At 35.1% G+C, this 27,405-nt stretch overlaps 1 protein-coding gene across 1 annotated transcript in view; it reads left to right on the forward strand.

Moving 5' to 3' along the window:
- The first annotated feature begins 537 nt into the window (after positions 1-537).
- Positions 538-27,405, forward strand: part of ABCB5 (ATP binding cassette subfamily B member 5) — a 116,101-nt gene continuing 89,233 nt past the window's right edge. Inside the window, 12 exon segments of the mRNA XM_047694740.1 lie at positions 538-589; positions 2,058-2,128; positions 5,133-5,187; positions 7,356-7,506; positions 11,488-11,542; positions 20,492-20,592; positions 20,595-20,682; positions 20,768-20,939; positions 23,549-23,673; positions 23,754-23,931; positions 25,510-25,623; positions 25,934-26,044. Coding sequence (XP_047550696.1) covers positions 2,076-2,128; positions 5,133-5,187; positions 7,356-7,506; positions 11,488-11,542; positions 20,492-20,592; positions 20,595-20,682; positions 20,768-20,939; positions 23,549-23,673; positions 23,754-23,931; positions 25,510-25,623; positions 25,934-26,044 — 1,203 coding nt within the window. The 5' untranslated portion in view covers positions 538-589; positions 2,058-2,075.

Genomic DNA, 27,405 nt, shown 5'->3' on the forward strand with positions numbered 1-27,405 from the left:
TTCTGCATGTCTAATAAAGTCTCAGGTGTTAGCTGGTTGCCGGTCTTAGAACCACTTTGAGTAGCAAGTCTATAGTCTTTGAGTAGCAAGACTATAATATAGAGGAAAAGTGTTGGGGAAGAAGGATTTGTGTGAGTTTCTCAGGAGAAGGGACTGTGTCTTTCTATTTTTGTAAACAGCTGCTACATTGTACAAGCTCAATATCTTTTTCAGTGAATTTTTGAAGGAATAGGTAAAGAAATACAATCAAATAGGGTAACTAAGAATTGTAATATAAGAAAGAATGTGTCAGTGAACATGATACAGATATGAGAAAAGCCCAAAAGAAAATCAGGGACACTACAGGTGTTTAAAAAGTGTTTCTTTGAATCACTTGAGTTTTTTTGCTCACTTTGTTTCCCATGTGCAGTATTGCATGAAGAACATAGTGTGTTTTACCTGGAAACTAACCATTGTTGTAATCTGATATTACAGCATGGTCAGAAAATAAGCTTGGTAAAGCACAGCGTGAAAGTACAGTTAGTTATTTGTTGAGGAGAGAAACCACACATGATTTTGGTGTAAATGAACATACCATGCACTGACTGAGGTAAGCCATAATTGTTTTTATTTTTTTATGAATTTGTGAGTTTTATTATGTAATTGTTAAATTCTATAAAATACAAATGATCAGGGGCGCCTGGGTGGCTCAGGGGGTTAAAGCCTTTGCCTTTGGCTCCGGTCATGATGCCAGGGTCCTGGGATCGAGCCCCGCATCGGACTCTCTGCTCAGCGGAAAGCCTGCTTCCTTCCTCTCTCTCTCTCTGCCTACTTGTGATCTCTCTCTCTCTGTCAAATAAATAAATTAATTAAATATTTTTAAAAAATACAAATGATCAGTAGAGTCGATTATTACTTTCCTTACATATATGCCAAATAACTGGAGATAATGTAAAGTCGGTATAGCAATTATAAAGATTTCTTATATTATAATCTTATGACCATTGATCCCGGAAAAAGAAATAATATGCCAATGTATTTGTATCATATTTTACTTCTCAGCCACTAAAAAATTACCCATTGAAATTCATTCCTTCATGGAGGAGCTTACTTTTTAAAGTGTAGAGATTTTGGTTTTTGGTTTTTGGGTTTGTTTGGGTTTTTTTTAATACTTGGATAGTATTTCATTAGTTAGTAATTCTACTCTAGAGTTTATTTTTTTTTAAGATTTTATTTATTTATTTGACAAAGAGAGAGATCACAAATAGGCAGGCAGAGAGGGGGAAGCAAGCTTCCCACTGAGCAGAGAGCCCGACGTGGGGTTCAATTCCAGGACCCTGAGATCATGACTTAAGCTGAAGACAGAAGCTTAACCCACTGAGCCACCCAGGTACCCTCTACTAACATAATACTAATACTCTAATATGGAGTTTAAATCCATATTATTTATAATCATCTCAATATCAGTAATATGTTATATTGTCTAACAAGTGAGACTGAGTCAAAATACATTGCAATGAAATGAAAATTTATGTACATAATTACAATCCTTCAGGCTAGGATTCTGAAGTGTCATCGAAAGGAAGAATAAATTATTCTCAATATAATTTTAATGATCAATGGGTTTTCAAAGTATTCTAATTTTTTGACAGCTATTTATACATGATAGAAATTCTAACTTGCTTATACTTGGTAAAGTAGAAAGCCCTACTCGCTAAAACTGCTGACTAACAGAAATTTGCATCAACTTTTTATAGAGAAAAGTAAGCATGAGAAGTTTAAAAGTTTCATCAATTACAATCAAATAAGTGGCAGAATAGGAATAAAATCCACTGTCCTGAAAAAATGCATTATCTATGGAATCTGGCTTTCCTTTTATTTCATTTCTAGAATTTTTATTAGCTCCAGATCTAAGCCCAGGATGAAGTAACAAAATTATAAATTCAGTGGTAACATCTGAAAAAATAGCTTCCTAACCAGAAACTTCATTTGGGGTGCTCTTAAGAATGTGAAGAATGCTTTATATCAACTACATGATGACATTTTACACAGTCATGCTATATTTCTTAATATTTCAGAAGAATTGAATTATAAATATGGCAAATTCTGAAAGAGCTGAAGAGATGCATGAAAATTATCAGAGAAATGGGTAAGCTTTGCCTAAATTCTACAAAAAGTGTTCTGCAACTTCAAATATATCTTATCCTTTTCAAAACTATAGCAAAAATGTTAATAATTTTTTTTCCAAAAAGAGCAATGCCTATTTGCGTTTTTCTGGACCTCATCTTAATCACTATTACAACTGCCTTAATAGCAACTTTAGGAAGTGTAGTAACTATAGGATGTATTGATTTAGTACTTTTAGTTCTTCAGATCTCTCTTCTGAATTTCTTTTTTTTTTAAGATTTTATTTATTTATTTGACAGAGAGAGATCACAAGTAGGCAGAGAGGCAGGCAGAGAGAGAGGAAAGGAAGCAGGCTCCCTGCTGAGCAGAGAGCCCGATGCGGGACTCGATCCCAGGACCCTGAGATCATGACCTGAGCCGAAGGCAGTGGCTTAACCCACTGAGCCACCCAGGCACCCCATCTCTTCTGAATTTCTTGTACCTTACCAGTATAAGAGGAGAAATACCTGAATATTTTCAATTCAATTCTCTATGGAAACTTTATTCCACGTGGTACAGTTAATGAAAGAAAATACTGGATTCTGATTATTTTTCACTAAATGGATGTCTTTTGTCTATGTATGTGTGTATGTTATAAAAATTTCCTATACCTATAATCCATTAATTTATAGATTTAAATTGAAATGGCTTAAAGTCTATTTTAATTTCACTTTTACCATAATAATTGTGTTACACTTAGATATATGAGCTGTAAAATCCAAGAGCCCTCCTTTTGATCTCCTGTTTCATTAATGCAGGACTACAAATAACCAGAAAGGGAGTTCTCACTATATCTGCCCATGTACTCTTCTCTACTCTCAACTCTGATAGAAGAGAGACTTTCAAAAGACTACCTGAACCTTCCTTCAAAGGCTTTTCATGAAGGTCAATGGGTGACAGAAAAGTTTCCCTGAAACAAAATGTATCAAAAGAGAGCATACTGAGTCTTACTCTTTAAAATCAGCATTTGGGAGACACATGGCTGGCTCAGTTGGAGGAGCATGTGTCTCTTGATCTCAGGGTGCATGAGTTCAAGTGCCACATCAGGTGTAGAGATAACTTAAATAATAAAATAAAAAACTTTAAAATCATGGGGCGCCTGGGTGGCTCAGTGGGTTAAAGCCTCTGCCTTCAGCTCAGGTCATGATCCCAAGGTCCTGGGATCGAGCCCCGCATCGGGCTCTTTGCTCAGCAGGGAGCCTGCTTCCTCCTCTCTCTCTCTCTCTGCCTGCCTCTCTGCCTACTTGTGATCTCTGTTTGTCAAATAAATAAATAAAATCTTAAAAAAAAAAACAAAAACTTTAAAATCAGCGTTTGGAATAATGGAAGAGCTATACAATCTTAAAGCACTTGTCATCTATGAAACATCTCAGAGCAGATTGGCCCAGTACTTAAGTAAATTATTAACTTCAAGAGGAATAAAATTAAGTGACTTGTCATTTATCAAAGCTGACAGAACAATATGTTATAAAGCTGTAGAAAAGAGAAGTTCATCTTCCTATAATGTATTTTTTAGAAAAGTTAATCTGATGACCTCCAGTCTTCCATTAATGTTTAAGAATCTTTTGTGTATGTGCTGTTGATGGGAATGCAAGCTGGCGCAGCCACTGTGGAAGATAGTATGGAGGGTCCTCAAAAACTTAACAACAGAGCTACCCTTTGGCCCAGCAATTCCACTACTAGGTATTTATCCAAAGAATACGAAAGTGCTGATTTGAAGGGGCATGTGTACCCCAGTGTTTATAGCAGTAATGTCCACAATACCCTAACTATGGAAAGAATCCAGTTGTCCAGCAGCAGATGAATGGAAAAAGAAGAGGTCGTGTGTATGTGTGTCACACATACACTGGACTATTACTTATCCATCAAAAAGAATGAAATCTTGTCATTTGCAATGAGGTGAATGGAACTAGAGGGTGTTATGCCAAGTGAAATAAGTCAGAGAAAGAAAAAATACCACCTGATTTCACTCATATGTGCAATTTAAGAAACAAAACAGATGAACATAGGGGAAGGGAAGGAAAAATAATATAAGACAAAAACAGAGAAGCAGACAACCCGTAAAGACTCTTAACTATAAGAAACTGAGGGTTGCTGGAGGGGAGGTGGGTGGAGGGATGGGGCAACTGGGTAATCGACATTAAGGGAGGGCCCTTGATGTAATGAGCACTTAGTGTTGTATGCAACTGATGAACCATTGAATTCTACCCTTGAAATTAATAATACACTCTATGTTAACTATATGTTAATGGAATTTAATTGAAGAAAAATACTGTATGCCTTACATGAGGCATACAGTATTTTTCTTCAATTCAATTCACAGAGATAGAAAATAGAATGATAGTTGCCTGAAGCTGAAGGCAAGAGAGAAGAAGGAGGATTGTTTAATGATACAGAGCCAGTTTTTCAAAAGAGTTCTGTGGATGGATGGTAGTAATGGTAGCACAATATGAATGTACTTAATACTAATGAACTGTACACTTAAAATTAGTTAAGAGGGTAAATTCTGTTACCTGTATTTTACCACAATTTTAAAAAATTCTACTTCAGAGGTATGACTTCAGTTGTTACCCTAACTAGTATAGAGACAGCCAGTGACAACTTACTTTCCCATTGATTATAATATAGATCTTTGTACTATGTATCATTGTGTTTTTAAAATTTCAGTGTTTATGCAGATTTGCTATCAAGAGTGAAATTTGATACTTTAGAACAATTTTTTTTAAAGATTTTATTTATTTATTTGACAGAGAGAGATCACAAGTAGGCAGAGAGGCAGGCAGAGAGAGAGGAAGGGAAGCAGGCTTCCTGCTGAGCAGCGAGCCCGACGCAGGACTCGATTCCAGGACCCTGGGATCATGACCTGAGCCGAAGGCAGCAGCTTAACCCACTGAGCCACCCAGGCGCCCTTAGAACAATTTTAATTAGAAAATTTTGCAAGTTATATTCACATTGTAACCTCTCCATTTTCAACATTTATTTTCCAGAAAACCACAAGAACTGCCCAAAGTAAGAAAACAAGTTGTTGGACCTATTGAAATAGTAAGTAAAGTCACTTTAAGAAAGCATGTGTATTGGGCGCCTGGGTGGCTCCGTGGGTTAAAGCTCTGCCTTTGGCTCAGGTCATGATCCTGGGGTTCTGGGATCAAGCCCCACATCAGGCTCTCTGCTCATCAGGGAGTCTGCTTCCTCCTCTCTCTCTGCCTGCCTCTCTGCCTACTTGTGATCTCTGTCTGTCAAATAAGTAAATAAAATCTTTAAAAAAAAAAAAAAAAAAGGAAAGAAAGCATGTGTATCCAAAACTTTTAGGGAATTGTCAGTAGTGCTTAAAATAATTGGTAGTTTACATCTATTGAAGGGTAAAGGGAAATTTTAAAAGTTATTAATCAAAATATGATTTCCAATAGGAAAAAATATAATCAAACCAACATTCCCATAATAGCGATAAGAAAAGAAACACAGTATTTATATAATGATCCCAGTTTTGCAAAAAAAAAAAGCATGTATGTGTATGTGATGCATAAGTATTGTCAGAAGCTATTTTTTTAATTTTTTTTAATTTTTTTATAAACATATAATGTATTATTAGCCTCAGGGGTACAGGTCTGTGAATCGCCAGGTTTACACACTTCACAGCACTCACCATAGCACATACCCTCCCCAATATCCATAACCCCACCCCCCCTCTCCCAACCCCCCTCCTCCCAGCAACCCTCAGTTTGTTTTGTGAGATTGAGAGTCTCTTATGGTTTGTCTCCCTCCCGATCCCATCTTGTTTCATTTATTCTTTTCCTACCCCTCAAACCCCCCACGTTGCATCTCCACTTCCTCATATCAGGGAGATCATATGATAGTTGTCTTTCTCCGATTGACTTATTTCGCTAAGCATCATACCCGTCAGAGGCTATTTCAAGTGGTGGGGAGTTGTGAGTGACTTTTACTATTTTGTGTTTATATTTCAGTATTTTCTAATGAGAATACATTGATATAAGTTGCTTTGTTATTTTTAAAGTGTATAAATTATTTTGAAATAAAAAATAATTATCTAAATATTTTATAAAACCTATACATAAAAAACTATATGAGTGCATTTCTTTAGGATTATGTTCAAGGAACATGTTCAGGAATGTGTTCCCAAAACAACTCCTCTTCCTACTCTAATCTCTGTGTCAGCCTGGCTGTCAGTGTCATTAGAAATTTACATGAAACAGTACCTGCTTTTTCAGAAACCAAGTTCTAAAAAGAGTGGGACATAGCAGAACATGACAAACTTTATCAAAAAGATAGCACACTATTCTGGAGGAAGGTGGAAAAGCAGATACCCTTTTCTCTGTAGTACCAAGTACAGTACTCTGGCAGTTACTCCATAAATACTTATTAGCAATCACATGAATAAATGGAAAAACATTAATTTTTTTCAATCTCTACTCATAAAATATGTACTAAGTTCGTCTTGCTGTTACACAAATCTCATTTTATTTCAGTACCATTTTAGGTTTTATCTTGACTTCTCAGTAGGATAATATCCACATTTTCAAATTTTGTTCATGTTTTTGTTTGGAATTGTTGGGATCTGCTACAGAATAGAATATAAAGCAATAAGTATTTGGCTTTCAGTTATTTCTTTCCTATTCTAAACAGCTTTGCAAATTGTTATAAACCCTTATTTAAAGAATAGATGTTGTCCTGGGTAGAAAAAATCCAAAGAATTTAAAATAATAATGAAAAATATGATGTATTACATTTGATGAACTAATTTTTACTACATGGTTACTGTTCACTGCACATAGTTGTATCACTGCTATGATGCTGATAAGCCTAAAGAATTGAGAGTTGAAAGTTCAGCTGACCATAAGCCAAGATACTGTCAATGCAGTGTTTCAAAATATTTTATTCCAGAATCAGCGAAATGGAAGGAAGTTTCTGATTCATACCCACATCTGATCTGACCTGTGTCAGAGATGTCACAGATATATAATTGTACTGATTTTGCTACTTTATATTTTTCAACACTTCTTCAAAATGCATTGTAAATCTTTAAGATCAGGGATTTTTTTTTTTTTACTTTATTTACAAATACCTTTCCACAATTTTATACATTTATTTAGTCTCCTAATTTATAAAATAACATTTACTTGATGGCAAAAATGTAGGCTCATTTTGGTTTTGTTTTTTATAGCTATAATGCCACCATGTTTTGTTTTCCTCAGTTCCGCTTTGCTGATGGACTGGACATCACACTCATGATCTTGGGATTACTGGCATCACTGGTGAATGGAGCCTGTCTTCCTCTAATGTCGCTGATTTTAGGAGAAATGAGTGATGACCTTATTAGTGGGTGTCTAAGCAAAACAAATACAAGTGAGTACAATATTTACTTTTCTGTATTTCTGGGCCTTAAATAAAAGCCTTATGTAAAACAGCTCATAATACAGATTTTTGTATTATCAAATAGTTTCTACATAATATGTATATAAGTCATTTATTCCTCTATGTTACTAGGGACAAAAGAACCAAAATTTGTTTTAGCCTTTGTCAAAGAAACAGAATCAGTAAGATATGAGTGTGTGTGTATATATATCTAGAGATAGAGACAAAGAAAAAGAAATTTATCTTAAGGGATTGGTTCATGTCATTATGGAAGCTGACGTGTCCAGAATTTGTAGGGTGGGCCAGCAGGCTGGAGACCCAGGAGGAGGAGACTGCTCATGGTATATAAAAATCATCTGAGACTGAGTATACCTCACCTTTTCTCTCTAGGAAATTAAAATAATTTTCATGAGAAGTGATGATTATATCATGATTTAACCAAAGGCTCAGGCCATTCCAGGGCACTGATCTATAATTCACCCTTTAAAAAGGAGCAGCCAAGAATGACAAAAATCTCTCAGCTGCTTAGAGTTTCATTAATAGTACGTATGTATATATGCATGGCATTGTAGAACATAATGCAGCAAGGAAGCCAAACTGAACATGCAGAAAATTACGGTACTGGAGACAAAAGCCCTAAATAAAGATAGGAGGGAAATCTAGCAATCAGATGTGGGTGAAAAAGGGGTTCTGTTTTCCCATAATTATAGATGTCCTTCATATATCATTACCTTTGTTGTATCCTATTTCAAGATCATGTCCTTAAAGGTAACATTTTTTAGATGTAAACCCAGCACTTCCATGCACTGACATACTAAGTATCCATAGTCTTTTTTTATCTGATGGATATTATAAATTTTAGTAATTCCCTGATTTTATATGTTTTTCTCCAAATAACACAGTAGAAAGCATCCCTATGGCTATCTATTATAACAGAGATAAATGTATCATTAAAACCTGGACTGTCTTGGGATGGTCCACTCTCACCACTGTTGTTCAACATAGAACTAGAAGTCCAAATCTCAGCAATCAGACAAAATAAATAAATAAATAAAAATTAAAAGTATCCAAATCAGCAGAGAAGACGTCAGACTTTCACTCTTTGCAGATGACATGTAGGAAACCTGAAAGACTTCACCAAAAAATTTCTAGAACTGATAAAAGAATTCAGCAAAGTCAAGGATATAAAATCATTGCACAGAAGTCTGTTGTATTTCTATACACTGACAGTGTATACAGTTGCACCAAAACCCATAAGATACCTAGGAATAAACCTAACCAAGGAGGTAAAATATCTGTACTCTAAAAGCTATAGAGCACTTATGAAAGAAATTGAGGAAGACACAAAGAAATCAAAAAATATTCCATGCTCATGGATTTGAAGAACAAATATTATTCAAATGTCTATGTTTCCTAGAACAATCTACATATTCAGTGTAATCCCTATCAAAATACTACCAATGTTTTTCACAGACCTAGAACAAACAATCCTAAAATTTGTATAGAACCAGAAAAGACCCCAAATAGATAAAATAATGTTAAAAAAAGAGAACCAAACCCGGAGGCATTACAATTCTAGACATCAAGCTATATTACGAAGCTGTAATCATCAAGACAGTATGGCACTGGCACAAAAACAGATGCATAGATCAGTGGAAAGAATAGAGAGCCAAGAAATGGACCCTCAACTCTATGGTCAACTAATCTTCAAAAAACAGGAAAGAATGTCCAATGGAAAAAAGTCTCTTCAACAAATGGTGTTCGGAAAATTGGACAGTCACATGCAGAAGAATGAAAGTGGAACACTTTCTTACACCATACAGAAAAATAAACTCAAAATGGATGAAAGACCTAAATGTGAGACAAGAATCCATCAAAATCCTAGAGGAGGATACAGGCAGCAACCTCTTCGACCTCACTCGCAGCAACTTCTTGCTAGACCTGTCTCCAGAAGCAAGGAAAACAAAAGCAAAAATGAACCATTGGGACTTCATCAGGATAAAAAGCTTTTCCACAGCAAAGGAAACAATCAACAAAACTAAAAGGCAATCTGTGGAATGGGAGAAGATACTCAAAAGTGACATATCAGATAAAGGGCTGGTATCCAAAATCTATAAAGAACTTATCAAATTCAACACCCCAAAACCAAAAAATCCAGTCAAGAAAGGGACAGAAGACATGAACAGAGATTTCTCCATAGAAAACATGCAAATGGCCAAAAGACACATGAAAAGATGCTCAACATCACTTGGAGTCAGGGAAATATGAGTCAAAACCATTAATGCCACCTCACACTGGTCAGAATGGCTAAAATGAACAACTCAGGAAACAACAGATGTTGGCAAGAATGGGGAGGAAATTGGAACTCTCTTACACTATAGGTGGGAATGCAACCTGGTGAGCCACTGTGGAAAACAGTATGGAGGTTCCTCAAAAAGTTAAAAATAGAGCTACCCTATGGCCCAGCAATTGCACTACTAGGTATTTATTCAAAGGATATAAAAGTGCTGATTCAAAGGGGTACATGCACTCCAGTGTTTATAGCAGTAATGTCCACAATAGCCAAACTATGGAAAGAGCCCCGATGTCTAGTAACAGATGAATGGAAAAATATATATATAAAATATGTGAGTGTATATGTGTGTGTATATATATATGTGTGTGTGTGTATATAAAATATATGTGCGTGTATATATATGTGTGTGTATATATATAAAAGTGTGTGTGTGTGTGTGTGTGTGTGTGTGTGTGTGTATGCCATCAGAAAGAATGAAATCTTGCCATTTGCAATGACATGGATGGATGGAACTAGAGAGTGTTATGCCAAGTGAAATAAGTCAGAGAAAGACAAATACCACCTGATTTCACTCATATGTGGAATTTAAGGGAAAAAAAAAACATGAACATAGGGGAAGGGAAGGAAAAAATAAGACAAAAACAGAGAAGGAGACAACCCATAGAGACTCTTAACTATAGGAAACAAACTGAGGTTTGCTGAAGAGGAGGTGGGTGGGGGAATGGGGTAACTGGGTGATGGACATTAAAGGAGGGCATTTGATGTAATGAGCACTGGGTGTTATATGCAATTGATGCATCTCTAAATTCTCCTGAAAATAATAATACACTATATGTTAATTAAATTGAATTTAATAAAAATGTTTTTAAACCTGTGCTCTTTTTTTTTAGACATAAGCCTAGCTTTTATATACTATACCCCCTTCTGTATCCTATTTAACTTTAAATACTAATTTATATCCTCTTGTTTTCCACCTGAAGGCTAATCTTTCAAGTGTCCCAGTCTTGTTTGAGCAGAATAAAACCATCACTTCCACCTCTAGATCCTTCATGTGATGATCTCCTGTCTCCAGAGTTATTAATTTTTAATATTTTAATGATGGAAAGATTAAGGATGTGATTCTGTTTATTAAACAAATGGAGCCACCAATTCACTGAGTAAATATTTATTGACTGCCAACCATGTCCTTCTCTCCAAATTAATGAGTGAAAGGAGGAGGAAAAAAAAACTTAGCAACCCTAAGTCAATATGCTTGGGAGTATTCCTTTTGTTAGAGCTGCTCTATAATAGATTCTCTCACCAGCTTTAGATAGGATGGGCAGTACATAGCAACTGGTACTGCTTTGATTATAATTTTTGATTTTGCTTAAGGCTTCTACAGGTTTTTTGAATTTCATTATGTAGGCTGTCAAATGTGATGAACATGTAAAGAGGTTTGATAAAGGTTTAGATAAATACATTGATATCATTGGTATATCATGACATATTATTGAAGAGACCAAAGATTACTATTTCAAATTTTAGTTTAAAGAATAGAAAGTTAACATTATTATAAATCTAAGATAATAAGTCCATTTTCTTGAGAATATATTATATTTGTTTTGGAGTGCTATGTATGAAACAGTATGGCCAATTATGAATTAATTGCTTTCAAAATTTAAAACACTGTTTTACAGCAAATTACCAGAATTGTACTCAGTCTCAAGAGAAGCTGAATGAAGATATGATTAAGTAAGTCCAAATAAAATGTTAATATCGTGTATATTGCATGCTGCTTTATTCAATACTTACAAGGAAGAAACTGGGGTTTGGTGATGAATATCACATGTAAGTTATTAAAGCAAATGAGTCCTTTTCTTTAAATATACTATTTTTAAATTTAAAAATTAAATATACTTCTACATAAATTTTTCTTTAATTTGAAAGGTTCATATGTAGGCTCATTTACTTTAAGTTGTATTTGACAGAATTTTCATGAAAATAAAATTCATTTTAGAATTTGCATTTTTAGGCCAATTTTGCATTCTAGAACTGAAGGTACATATCCTAAAGACAAAAGAATTTGTTTTTCCTTTTTTTCCAAATTATTTTCCTTATGAACCTTATAGAAAAATGCTACTTCTATACACTTTAAAAACCAAAGAGTCATGTGCAACAAATATTAAAAATAATAAAATAATTTTAAAAATTAAAACAATAAAGTTTTATTGACTAATTTTGGAGACTAATTTTCAGACTATTAAAGTAATGTTGTATTCATACTAAAAATTGTAAAATCTGGGGGCGCCTGGGTGGCTCAGTCATTAAGTGCCTGCCTTTGGCTCAGGTCATGATCCCAGGGTCCTGGGGTTGAGCCCCGCATCGGTCTCCCTGCTCAGCGGGAAGCCTGCTTCTCCCTCTCCTTCTCCCCCTGCTTGTAGTCCCTCTCTCACTGTCTTTCTCTCTCTCTCTCTCTCTCTGTTAAATAAAGAAATACAATCTTTAAGGTAAAATAAATAAATAAATATTGTAAAATCTGAAGTAAATAATTTATAAGGACATTCAGTTTTTGTAGTTTCTGTATTCAACAGTATCATTTCCTTTGTCATATGTTAAGTTTATTAACACTTTAACTGCTTTACTGTATTCGCTGGACTTTCATAGTGTTTCACTAAAATTATGAGAGTTTTTGCTACAGACCTAAGCGATCCCTCATTTTTCTCCAAAAAGTGAAGCCTGCGTGTTGCACAACCCAAGGGACACTTATCACATTGCAGTGAAGATCTCTGGACCATAATTCTTGACCTGCACTGTCCAGTATGTTAGCCACAGCTATATATGGTTACTTAAATTTGAATCAATTAAAACAATAAAACCTAAGTATTTAGTTCCTCATTCTCAGTCACATTTCAAGTGTTCAGTAGTCACATTTGGCTGGTGCCATCTTGTATATCACTGATAACAGAACATTTTCTTCATCACAGAAAGTTTTATTGTACAGCACTGTTCTATGCAATGTAAATGGCGCCCTCTCCAGTTGTACTTTGCTGCAGCCTCAGCTTTCTTTGAGAGACAGCTGGTTTTTAGCAACTTTTACATAGAATTACCTTATATTGGTTCTTTTGAAAATTTCTGATTAAAATTCAGTGTATTTCCTTCTACTGAATTCTGTTTCTACAATGTCAAACTGGGGTTCTTTAGAGAATTTTTTTTTTACAAAGATTTTTTATTTATTTATTTGAAAGATCACAAGTAGGCAGAGAGGCAGGCAGAGAGAGAGGAGGAGGAAGCAGGCTCCCTGCTCAGCAGAGAGCCCGACGCGGGGCTTGATCCCAGGACCCTGGGATTATGACCTGAGCCGCAGGCAGAGGCTTTAACCCACTGAGCCACCCAGGCGCCCCGTCAAACTGGGGTTCTGATGTATAATCATGAATTTTGAATTTCTTACAAAGAAGTTTGGAACTTTTAAATATAGGAACATCCATTTTTTAAAAAACAGATTAAAAAAAGGATAAAATGAAAAGGCATGTCTATGTACAATTATTAGAAGGTCACAAAATTTACCAAATAAATTCTTGACATTTATACTATAAAATCTGTTATGCTGTTGTTTTTCAAACTGGTGTTCTGTTTTGGAATATTTGGAATACATGAGGAAAACAAGTTTCCGTGGTCAAACGGGTTTTGAAATGCTGTATATAACAGCCTCCTCTTGGATACATACAGTATAGGTAAGTGTAGTAAAACTCCATTTACTCCAAGTTATTAAACCTGTTTGAGTATAAAACCCAATTTTTTCCCCAAACACCTGCTAACATCCGGTGAAACTAATGTTTTGATGTAACATTTTGGGGAATCATTGCTTTATATCTTTTTTTTTTTTTTTTTGATGAGGACAAGGTAATACCTCTTTCAGCTATAATCATCAGGAACCAAAGAATTTTATTCCACCTTTTATTTTCCAAAGACAATAACTTATAGCTTTATGTAAGTTTAACATTTTATTTTATTTTTTATTATGTTCAGTTAGCCACTGTATAGTACATAATTCGTTTTTGATATAGTGTTCAGTGATTCATTAGTTAAGCATAACACCCAGTGTTTATCACAGCATGTGCCCTTAATACCCATCACCCTTTCCTCCCCACCCAACCCTTCTCCCCTTTGAATCCCCCAGATTTGGATTCAACAAGAAAATATTCAACTATTTTCAGAATATTTGGTAAATAAAGCAAGGATACAGGTTGAACATTAAGTTTAACGTTTTAATGTTCAACCTGTGTCCTTGTTTTATTTACCAAAAATTCTGAAAATAATTGAATATTTTCTTGTTGAATCCAAATCATAATGACTAAATAGTACCAAGATTATTGCTGGTAATATGATGCCTCCTCTTGCCTCAAGAGTTAATTAATTAAATCCATATGAACTTCTAAGCAACTTGCTCCCTCCCTTTTACTACTTCTGATACATCTTTCATAGTCTACTTTAAAGGGGCAAACTATATGACCATGGTTGTGTTAGATTTAGTTCAGTTGTATTTCATGTAAAATCCATTATAATAGTTGTATAACCATGATAGAAATTATTTCTCTCACATGAAGATATCTGAACATAGGTAGTCTATGTATGAAATATGGCTTAAAAGCCATTAGGGACTTGGCACCCTCTGTCTTTGTACTGGTCCTGTCACCACATCTGTTTTAGCAGGGCATATTGCCACTTCAAATAAAATGGAAGTTCTGTTATTTAGGAAGAAGATAAAATCGGATATCGGCCAATAGCAATTTCTGCTGCACCAAGTAGTGGCCTAGAATAATTCCCAGATTGTGTACAGTGGGACTATTAATAAGTAATACATTGTAAAAGGAGAAAGATGTTCATAGTTAATTGGTCTGAGACAATTGAACTGAGTTGAAGAACAAAATTAAACAATTTCCTTACATTTTTTAATTTTTTTGTTATGTTCATATATATTATCAGTTTCCGAGGAAGAATGATGCTAGGTATACAGGGTTTCCCAAATCTACTTGAGAACCGTTTTTCCTCAGAAATACTGGTAAAGTGATTCAGATTTTAAGTTCAAGATTCAGATCATGGATTCAGGATTCAGATCTTGGGCTCTGCCACTTTTTAACTACAGAAGCTGTTGGGTAACTTGTGTAAGCTTTGGTTTCTTCATATGTGAAATGAGGTGTTAATACTTCGTAAAGATTCAGTAAAACTCAGATGTCAAGGGATTGACATAATATTTAACACAAAATAAATGCTTAATAAGTGAAGCCATCAAATCAGCCTTAACTTGCAAGCAGTTTTGAATCAGAAGACTTAGACCATGAAGGCAGTCTCATTTCCTGATGCAGAATAAAATATCCGGGCTCTGGGACTACTGATGTTTGTTCTTTGGGGACTACTGAGGTTTCTTTTCCTGGGTCCCAGGTAGTTTGGATGTCTGATTACTGGATAAATGAAGGGTTAGTAAGTATAGTATCTTCCTTTCAAAATAAATTGAATGTGTTGCTTTCTTTGTTTTTAAGAAATAATCTCTTAAAAAGTGCATCAGTTCTTCTGTAAAATTATTTTAACTACTTTTTCTGATTAAATGCTTAATAGTTTCATTGTAAATCGTGTAAAAAGGCACAAAGAAAAATAAATCACTCATAATCCTGCCATTAATATATAAGAACATTAGTTTTAGTGTATATTATTACAACTTTTTTACATGTATGTGTATGCATATATAATTTTAATATAATTAGAATTATACTGTTCACATTATTTTAATAGCTTTATTGAGGCATAATTCCCTTATCATAAAACTCAACAGTCTTAACTGTACAATTCAATGAATTTTAGTAAACTGACAGAGTTGTGCAACCATCACCACAATCCATTTTTAGCCTACTTCCACTACTCTGCAAAGATCCCTCTTTTGTAGTCAATCCCCATTCCCACACTCAGCCCCCAAGCAACCATTTACCTGTTTTCTGTCTCTAAAGATTTTCATCACCTGGACTTTGCATGTGTGTGGAAATACATAATATGTAGGGTATTTGGCTTCTTTTCTTTATTAGCATAATGTTTTTGAGTTTCATCCATTTTGTAACATGTTGTCAGTAGTTTATTCCTTTTAATTGCTTAGTAGTAATTCATTGCTGGGATACACCTGCAATATTTATCTGTTTACTAGTTGATGGAAAATTTGAATGTTTCTGGTTTGGGGCTATTTATAAAAAATGCTTCTGTGAACATCAATATAGAAGTCTTTGTGTATGCATACATTTTTATTTCTCTTAGGTAGACCTAGGGGTGGAATTGCTAGGTCATAAGTTATGTTTGTCTTTTTAAGAAACTACCAAACTGTTTTCCAAAGTGGCTATACCATTTTTGCTTTTTCACCAACAATATGTAAGCGTTCCAGTTTCTCCTTGTCAACATTTGGTTTTGTCTGTCTTTTTTATTATAATCATGGTAGTAGGTGTGGAGTGATACATTGTGGCTTTAACTTGCATTTCTCCAGTGACTAATAGTGAGCACTATTTTCATTACTTTTTAAGCATTCATATATTTTCTTTGGTTAAATGTCTGTTCAAATATTTTGCCTATTTTTTAATTCTGTCATTTGTCTTATTACAGAATTATGAGAATTCCATTTTATAAATTCTAGATGCAAGTTCTTTGTCCTATGTGTGATTGGCAAATACTTTCTTCTAGTCTGTAGGTAGTCTTTTCATTTTATTAAAGGTTTCTTCTGAAGCCCAGAAGTTTTAAGTTTTGATGGTGATATACAATTTATCAAGTTTTTCTTTTATGGATTGTGCCTTTGGATGTTAAGAATTCTTTGTCTAAACCAAGATCATGAAGATTTTCTCCTACATTTTCTTCTAGGACTTTGAATATTTTAGCTCTTACACTTAGGTCTGTAATCCATTTTGAGTTTATTTTTGTGACTGTTATGAGGTAAGATTCTAACTTTTTTTGCATATGGCTATATCTATTTGTCCTGGCACTATTCTTTGAAAAAATTGTCTATTCTCCTTTCTCCTATTCTCCTTAGCATCTTTACTAAAAATCAATTGTCCAAATATAAGGATTAGTTTCTGTTCTCTCAATTTTGCTGAATTTATTCTTGTATCTATTCTTAGGGTAGTATCATACTGTCTTGATTAGTGCAATTTTTGGAAATAAATAAATAAATAAAACCAGAAATTGTAAGTCCTCCAACTTTGTTCTTAAAAATTATCTTGGGTCTTCTGAGTTCTCTTCATTTCTATGTACGTTTTAGGATCATCTTGCCAATTTCTGCCAAAAAGTCTACTGGGACTTTTGATAGGGATTGTATTGAATCTGTACATCAATTTGAGGATATTGTCATCTTAACAACATTGAGTCTTCCAATCCATGAACATGGATTACCTCTCCATCTATTTATATCTTCTTTAATTTTTATCAACAGTGTTTATAGTTCAGTGTTCAGATCCTGCATTTCTTCTTTTGATTTGCTTTTATAACCCATTTTCCTCTTAAAATATTGTAAACATTAAAAACTGTCAACTCATTATTTGCAACAGTTTTATTAAAGTTGTCATAAATACTGAATTAGCAAATATTAAACCATTGTTACTAGGGTAAATACAGGGTTAGGTTCCTGTGACCCTATGGTCACAACATTTTCATCATTCAACACAAACCCTCAAATTATGTGTATTTCCATTTAAAGACAACTTATTTTAAAAACAATTATCATATGATCTCTCTGATATGAGGAATTTGAGAGGCAGGCTGGGGGGTTTTGCAGTTAGGAAGGAAAAAATGAAACAAGATAGGATCTGGAGGGAGATAAATCATGAGATTCGTAATCTCACAAAACAGAGGGTTGCTGGGGGGTGGAGGGGTAGGTATAGGGTGGTTGGGTTATGCACATTGGGGAGGGTATGTACTATGGTGAGTGCTGTGAAATGTGTAAGCCTAATGATTCACAGACCTGTACCCCTGGGGCTAGTAATACATTATATGCTAATAAAAATAATTTTTTTAAAAAGACAACTTATTTAATATATGTTGTTGATTCATTAACATTGAATTCAGAGTCAATAGCACTATAACTCATGCCTGAATGACACCTATCTAACACATATATTTTCTCCATAGGACACATCATAGCTTTCTTACACTTAGGAATGCTAGACAGCACTTAAGCATGCTGCCTAAGAGTCACTTTAAACAGTGGAATCATCAAAAATTAAAAACACAAAAATCAGAAAAAGGTGGCACTACATAGACCACAAAAATGTCACTTGTTCACAGTGTGAAAGCTAAAACAAGAAGGCAGAGTGTTGCCTTGTTCAACCTCAGCTGGGAACATCTTTGTTGGGCAGCTCAGATTTTTTATACTCTATGCATGTCCATGAGTAACAATGAAAACATCTGAGTATTTATTTGGGGGTTAAAAATAAGCTTTAGTGACCAAGCAGATTTGCCAACACATAAACTGGGAATAATGGGGAGCAACTGTATGTTCCTCTGTTTTCCTTGATACTTTACTTTCCTGGCTTTCTACCTACCATGTTAGCCACTCTCCAGCTTGCTTTGCAATACTTTCTCTTTACCCCAAACTCTACCATGTACCTGAGCTCATTCCTTGGTCCTCTGTCTTTTTCATCCACACTTAATTTTCTTTCTCTGTGGGTAGTCTCAGTCAGTCCTTTGTTTTAATTACCACCTACAAGCTGATGACTTTCAAATTTACATGTCTAGCCTAGACCCTGCTCCAAGTATTTCAGACTCTCATTTTCAGCTTCTTACTTAAAACCCACTTTGATGTTTAATAGGCACCTTGGTCCTAATGTATCTAAATCAAAACACATGATAGCTCTTACAAATCTATTCCATTCCCCATTGTCCATGGCTGTACATGGCACACCATTCACCGAGTCGCTCAAATCAAAATCTAAGGAGTTATCCTTAATTTCTCCCCTTCCTGCATTCTTCACAGTCAGTACATTGGCAGTTTCATTTTGCTGTATTTCCAAAATATAATTAGAATCTGTCCATTTCTCTGTACATCAGCTGCCACCATTTTCGTCCAAGTCCCTATCCTTCTCACACACTGGCCATTGCAATAGCCTCCCAACTAAACTCCTGCTTCAATTTGTTTCACTTCCATTTATTCTTCATAGAGGAGCCAGACTGATCTTTTTAAAAATTGAACTGATAAGGGCGTCCCATGCTTAAATTTTCCAATGGTCTACATTTTTTCTTAAAATAAAAGCTGTGCAGGGCACCTGGGTGGCTCTGGGTTAAAGCCTCTGCCTTTAGCTCGGGTCATGATCACAGGATCCTGGGATGGAGCCCCACATCAGGCTCTCTGCTCAGCAGGGAGCCTGCTTCCTCCCTCTCTCTCTGCCTGCCTCTCTGCCTGCTTGTGATCTCTGCCTGTCAAATAAATAAATAAAATCTTAAAAAATAAATAAATAAAAAATAAATAAAAGCTGTGCATTGTACCATGGCTGCCCTACAATATTTGCTAAATTCTCTGACCTAATCATTTCATACCACTTTGGAGTTCTTTTGTTCCTGGAACATGCTAAGGTTTTTCCTGCCTCAGATACCTTATTATTTTCTCTCCTTTTTCTCTATTATTTTTCTCTCTTTTCTTGCTCTTTTTATAGCTGGCTCCATTTTACCTTTTGGAATCCAGCTCTTTTACTTCCTCAAAAAAGTTTTTCTTAACCATTCTATCTGTACTAGCTCTCCCAACCCATTTTACTCACTGGCTATTCTGTGACTTTATTGCCCTGTTTACTTCCCTCAAAGAACAACCTAAAATTATTTTTCTATGTGTATTGTCTGTCTCCTCCCACCAGGATGTAAATTCTTACACCAGCATGTAAATAAAGGAGGGCCTTATTATCTTGCTCATGACTGTATCTCTAAAATGCCATACATAGTGGGTACCTAGTATATATTTTTTAAATGACTCCATTTATCTGGTCTCCTATTAGATTGTTTTCAGCTCTTCTTTTTTGTTGCTAACAACCATGACCATCCAGCTAGATTAATCTTTTTACATATTTCCTTAGGGCAAATTCCTAAAGTTGAATTTTGTATTTAATAGTATATATATATTTAAACTATTTTGTACAGTGCTTTAGACTACTATCATTTCTTCATCCACCTATTCCATGTACAACTATCTTAATTACTTCAATATAACTTTCCAAATGAAAGTATTAAAAATTATTGAAAGAAGATATAAGTAGCAAGTGTTATAAAATAGTAGTTTGTAGGGGCACCTGGGTGGCTCAGTGGGTTAAGGCCTCTGCCTTTGGCTCAGGTCATGATCCCGGGGTCCTGGGATCGAGTCCCGCATCGGGCTCTCTGCTGAGCAGGGAGCCTGCTTCCTCCTCCTCTCTCTCTGCCTGCCTCTCTGCCTACTTGCGATCTCTGTCAAATAACTAAATAAAATCTTAAAAAAAAATAGTAGTTTCTACTAATAATTTAAGAGAGACGTACTCTAGACTAGAGAAACCTAGAATTTTGTGTTCAATGTACTTTACTTCTCATGGAGATTTATTTTGACTTATTTTATAGGTTTTAGCACAAATTCTCTCAATCAAATATTATGACATCTCATTTTTTTTTATCAAAGGGGGAAACTGCACTTGAGTCTCACTAATATTTCCAATAATCTTTTTTCAGGTTGACTCTGTATTATATTGGAATAGGAGTTACTGCCTTGGTTTTTGGCTACATGCAGATTTCCTTTTGGGTTATGACAGCAGCACGACAGACCAAAAGAATTCGAAACAATTTTTCCATTCAGTTTTGGCACAGGACATCAAATGGTTTGATGGTTGTGACGTTGGTGAATTTAACACTCGCATGACTAAGTAAGAGGATTGATGTATAGTATATCGACTTTGTTTTCGTATATTCTATATCAGTGACTTAACTGCATTTACTTACTTGTTTCAGTGACATCAACAAAATCAGCGATGGTATTGGAGAGAAGATTGCTCTGTTGTTTCAAAACATATCTACTTTTACTATTGGCCTGGCAGTTGGTTTGGTCAAGGGCTGGAAACTCACCCTGGTGATTCTCTCCACATCACCACTTATAATTGCTTCAGCAGCCATATTTTCTCGGGTAGGCAAGATGGCTAAATGCAGTGTTGACTGGAAACAGGAGTATAAACTAGGTTATTTACTAAATTTGTCAAATAAGGCATTTCTATTCATTTCCTATATCTAAAAATGGAAAGGGATATTAAACATCACCAATACTTTTGATTTTGTTCACTGTTAATCACTTTTTTGCCTACAAGTTATTTGACCACAATGAGGTTAATTTTAATATCTTACTAACACTAAAAGAATTCCTCTTCATTTAGTAGCCTAGTGCAACTTCAAATGACAGCATAGATAGAGAATTATGAGAGAGTCTTACACGTTCTAAATTTCCAGATAAATGTGTGCAATTCATTTCATCAGAACAAAATAAGAAAATCCTAAAATTGTAAACACTTTTTCATATCGGCCATTTCAAGTTTTTATTTTTTATAAGGCTCTTAAATTACATTGCAAATGTCTGCTAATGTCGACTTTTTGTACTTTAGAAATCTGTTTCAATTTTTTAAACAAATTATGTATTTTCATTTTAAATTATATTTCTAGCACTGTTGTGAGTATACCACAAAATATTAATCTATTTATAACTGGGATTAGAAACCAATGCTCTTTGTTAAGTCCAAAAACAACCAATATATCCCAATATCTCTCTCCAAATCAAGTCTGGCAATTCTACCAATGTGTATATCCATCACCTAGATTGGAGGCACAGTGCATTCTTAGGGATGGATGAGGTTTTTGATTTTGCAAAGCTAATTATTCTTTATGGAAATCAAAGCTATAAAATTCACTGAGTTTATTTGCTAACACTATTCAAGTTCAACCAAAAAAGAATTTGCAGTAATAAAAGTCTATGGCTGAATAATTTCTTAACAGGCTTCAATGTTTAGGCAAGAAATCTTTATCTAATGAGACTTCTAGTATTGACCTTATAGCCCTTATAAAAATCTTCATCCCCAGCATATTTGAGATGAGGAAACCCTCTCAATAGGAAGATTGCCAACTATGTGTTACTGAGGTCAGAGCTTAAACTTAACTGCCCAGGAAAGTAAAGTGGATAAGAAGTTTAGAAGTAACAAGAATGGGAAATCTAAGTTCTGCTATTATATTAACTGGTTATAAAAAATAAGCAAATAAAGCTCAAAGTTACCCAAATAACCAAAGATGCCAGGATGTGTGGTTTCTACCTTACTTTTATTATTATTCATTTATTAAGCATCATTCATTTATTAAACATCAGGGCTTTTTGCTAGGTGTTTCTTCCTTTCCAGTGATATATATGTGAATTCAGAAAATAATGAGTATTACTCAGTTTATGCTACCTTCTTTAACAACTATCCAAGTGTGTCTTATTTAAAATCATCTCCAGGGGCACCTGGGTGGCTCAGTCGTTGGGCGTCTGCCTTCGGCTCAGGTCATGATCCCGGGGTTCTGGGATCGAGCCCCGCATCGGGCTCCTGGCTTGGTGGGAAGCCTGCTTCTCCCTCTCTCACTCCCCCTGCTTGTGTTCCCTCTCTCGCTGTGTCTCTCTGTCAAATAAATAAATATTTAAAAAATAAATAAATAAAATAAAATAAAATCATCTCCAATTATGTGGGATGTGTTTTGAAAATGAAATTTGTTATGTGAGTAGGCAATAAAGACTTATAGCTCAGAGGTCAATTTTCCTTCTATTCCATTTCATTGAACAATTGTGCTAAACTAAATGAAATCCTTTACTATTAAAAGAGTAGGAAGTGAGATGTTTAATAAAGAAGCACATTCTGATTTTTTTTTTAAAGATTTTATTTATTTATTTGACAGACAGAAATCACAAGTAGGCAGAGAGGCAGGCAGAGAGAGAGAGGAAGGGAAGCAGGCTCCCCGCTGAGCAGAGAGCCCGATGCGGGGCTCGATCCCAGGACCCTGGGATCATGACCTGAGCCGAAGGCAGCGGCTTTAACCCACTGAGCCACCCAGGCGCCCCGCACATTCTGATTTTAAAATTTTTACAAATCAGGTAAACCTGCCTAATATCAACAAGCATGATATACTCCTTCTTCTCTGTCTCTTAAATCTCACCTCTTACTGTTAGAGATATAGGATTTACTAGTAGCCTGCATTATGCAGTAATAGCTTTAGGGGTCATACTCCAGACATACGCAGGATCATCTTCCTCTTCCTGTTCTGTGACCTATAACCTACAGAAGACTTGCTTTTTACGTAATAACAAATCAAGTCAAATTAGGCTTACTAGTTTCCAAAGTGCACCCAAAAAGGACTGTGTCCCTAATACCCATCTCCAAATCAGGTCTTTCCCAATTTTATTTATGTAAGTACCCAGGTTCTAAGGTTTTAAAAATATAGGGAGGGAACAGTGAAGCTCTGCTTATACAAGGCAGAGCAGAGATTTAGATTGAAGATTACTTCAGACTAAGTTCTTTCACTGCAGTGAGACTTTAAAAAGTCAGTTAATATCTCTGGCTGTTGCTTTCCTAATTTGCAAACTGAGAAAGTTAGGTCAAATGATCTTAAGTACCTTTTCAATAATAAAAGTCTGCTGTTCTAGATTCTACCTGAATTAAATGCTCTGCACGTTACTGCCTCAGGATCATTTTTTTGGTTAACTGTGGTCCTGGTTTATTACAGATAATCATTTCATTGACCACTAAGGAATTAAATGCCTATTCCAAAGCTGGGGCTGTAGCAGAAGAAGTCTTGTCATCAATCCGAACAGTTATAGCCTTTGGGGCCCAGGAAAAAGAAATTGAAAGGTCTGTTCCTTTAATTATGACAATATTTGCTTGGTTTTAGTTTTCCCAAAGTCTGTTCCATTGCATTTTGTCTTTTTAAGGTATACACAGAATCTAAAATATGCAAAGGATATTGGCATAAGAAAAGCTATAGCTTCAAAACTCTCTCTTGGTGCCGTGTACTTTTTTATGAATGGAACCTATGGACTTGGTTTTTGGTATGGAACCTCTTTGATTCTTAGTGGAGAACCTGATTATACCATCGGAACTGTTCTTGCTGTAAGTCTTGAGAGCAAAGGTAACTGGCCCATATAGTCTTCTTATCTAACCAACTGAGCCACCCAGGCGTCCCTATAGTCTTCTTATCTAGAGCTTAGTAAAAATTGTCTTTGAATGACAATGAATGTCAAAAAATGAATGTTTTTTATAAATTCTCGTTTCCATCAAATGATTTGTATAGGGGCGCCTGGGTGGCTCTGAGTTAAGCCTCTGCCTTCAGCTCAGGTCATGGTCTCAGGGTCCTGGGATCGAGCCCCACATCAGGCTGTCTGCTTAGCAAGGAGCCTGTTTCCCCCTCTCCCACCCTGCCGGCTGCTCTGCCTGTTGTGATCTCTCTCTCTGTTAAATAAACAAATAAAATCTTAAAATAAAAAAATAAAATTAAATAAATAAATAAAATTAGAATAAAAAAATATTTTAAAAAAGATTTGTATATACCTTTAAATTATAGTTATAAAGGCAGGATTTATTCATCCAGTGTATCTTTAAAAGCACCATGCTTTTAGAAGAATCCTAAATGAATTCCCTATTAGGATATAGAGTTTTCTTAATCCAGCAATTAAAAAGGCCACTCTCTAGTGAGACTTTTTCCTTTCAAACTTGCTGAGGTAAAATGGTAGTCTACATTAACCTTGTTGAATGTCTTCCCTCTGAAAAATTCTGTAGATCAAACTCTCCTGCCCTTCCTCTGTCCTTCAGCATATGGTAATGTTAAAGACAGACTATCTGCAGCTCTGTCCAATGTCACAATTTAGAGGATTTTTTTTTTAACTCTTAGGGGTTTTATGTTAAATTTTTATTTATTCACTTATCCTCCCAAATTTCAACAATAAACAGTTCAGTTCAGGATTAAGAACAATTTGTCTTGCTGAACTGAATTGATCTGGTCTATATACTTCAGTTCTTATTTGGCCTTCCCATTCTATGTAGATTTCTTTTCTGTCAACTAAAGTTATCTTTTGGATTTGAGACTTTAATCATTAAAACTTGTATATAAATGAAACTTGAGCATGAGGAATTTGGGGCACATCCTTATTTCTCAATTTATGTGTGACTTGGGACAAATGACTTGCTAAACCTTAGCTTCCTCATTTGTAAGATAGGGAAAATGCCCCTGACTTAGGTTCTTTCCTTATTTTATTTTTTGCAAATATGTGTCTGTCTGAAAATGAAAGATGTCCAATAATATAAGAATTCAGAGAAGTTCAACAGAAATAGTATAATGTCTCTATGCTACTGAAATCTGTGACATCCTTCTCTGTAAAGTTTAAGGGATCAATCAGCAAAGAGGAAAGGCAACTCATCTCGCTCAACCAGTAAGCACTCCATAGTAAGCAGATTTTCCTACTCAAACTTCCCGGCAGGTGATAAGAAACCCATGGGATAATCAAAAGTTGTTTCACATTAAGAAAAAGCCATCATACTTGAATTAACTTGTTTCCTTTATGTTTAGACAACTTCCATTCCTTCCTACCTTATTTCTCTAATATCTCTTTGATCTCAACCATATATACATTTCATTCTGTTGTCTCTCTTATGTAATTGAGGAGGGTAAATATTATTTTCTTGTTCCTATAGGTTTTTTTTAGCGTAATCCATAGTAGTTACTGCATTGGAACAGCAGCCCCTAACTTTGAAACCTTCACTATAGCCAGAGGAGCTGCCTTTCATATTTTCCAGGTTATTGATAAGGTAAGACTTCAAACTGCTTTGAAAGATAGCTATCATTACTACAAGAAAGAAACCAAAAAATTGACACACTTATTTCACTAAAACAAAAAGATGGGCAAAATCCATGTTGGACAATTGGCTATGGAAAGAGATTGTTTTAACTTTTCTAAAATGACATTGTATTTTATTGAAATCTTCATGTCTAACTCAGTATAATTCTGAAGCAGAAAAGAAAACATTGTAAAAGAAAACAGTCTTTAAACTATTTTTAGGATGTAGAGTGTCAGGTTAGTCCATTGAAGATTTGTAACATTCTCCTTATTTTTCCAAGAAACCTGCAATAGATAACTTCTCAACAACAGGATATAAACCAGAATGCATAGAAGGAACTGTGGAATTTAAAAATGTCTCTTTCAGTTATCCATCAAGACCATCTGTCAAGGTAGCTTAATTTAATTATAGAATTGTGCAGTCTTATGTTATCTTATCCTGGCCAAGATCTCTTCTTAAGAGATTATTTAGGATCATTTTGACCAAAATTTTGCTACTTTTCTTTGAAACTTCAGGAGAGAAAGAGAGAAAATAAAGAAAAAAGAAAAAGAGAGGGAAAGGAAGGGAGGGAGGGAGGGAGGGAAAGAGTAGGCCAAAGCCGGGAGAGGGAGAGAGTGGAAGGGGAGGAAAGATAGATCAGTAATGAACCAAAAACTCTTGAAGAGCTAGTTGTATTTTGCAGCCTCTTTTCTATATCCAACTGACTAAAACATTTTCAACTCCCTGAAATTCCTTTACTCTGCATTTGGGAGCACACCAAAATGTCTTGGATTGATGGCATCACCTGTCGGTGGTCCCTGAATATTATCACATTCAACAGAGATAACTCAAATTAACTTTCTAGTCTCAAACCTGAAGAAACTATGCCCATGTTGTGCCTTTCCCTTCTCCCTTTCCTAAGAGCTCTACTGCACCAGCATTCGTGTCTCAGGTACATTCTTCCTCACTTTTAGATACATATATACCCTCATGTGTATGAGCAGGCACACTTGCTGCACAGAGTTTTTCCACCCTCCATCATTTAGACTTTGACAAGTTGTGAAAATATTTATCAGTCTTGTCTTTTTTTCTTTTCATTTTATTTGTGTACTTATCCAAAAAAGGTAGTTACAGCTAAAAATTGCAAAGAGTAATTACTAACAAAATACCTATGTCGTAGAAAAAGGAGACCATGGGGCAATTGGGTGGCTCAGTCATTTAAGTGTCCAACTCTTGGTTTTGGCTCAGATCATGATCTCAGGATTCTGAGATTGACCCCCGTGTTGGGCTCCATGCTCAGCACGGAGTCTCCTTGTCCCTCTCCCTCTCTGCTCCTCCCTCTGTGCTTGTTCTCTCACAAATAAAACCTTCAAGAAAAAGGAGACTATTATTTTAAGTAAAACTGATAAAAAATTACTAATGCCATCAACTTTAATACTGTCTAAAATGCCCCCATACCCCCTGCAAAATTTGCATCCAGAAAAGATCTGTCTACTCCTACTTTCTTATTTTTTTCTAAGTCTTTGATTGAAATTCTCTTTTCAAACCTTTTTATTTTTTTAAATTTTTGTTACTTAATTACCATTACTGGAATAGTGTTGTTTTTTACCATTTTTCTTAACATAAACACAGCATTTACAACTACATTTGGGTTGTTTGTTGAAGACTTAAGTACCAGTTTGCCATTAAATTGCATAGTAAAGTGCTCTCTGGGTTTTAAACAACTTTTTAAGTGAACTTTTGAAATACAGCCCTTTTTTAAAGCTAAAGAAT

This window comes from Lutra lutra, chromosome 11, assembly GCF_902655055.1.
Source record: "Lutra lutra chromosome 11, mLutLut1.2, whole genome shotgun sequence".
NCBI classification, from domain to species: domain Eukaryota; kingdom Metazoa; phylum Chordata; class Mammalia; order Carnivora; family Mustelidae; genus Lutra; species Lutra lutra.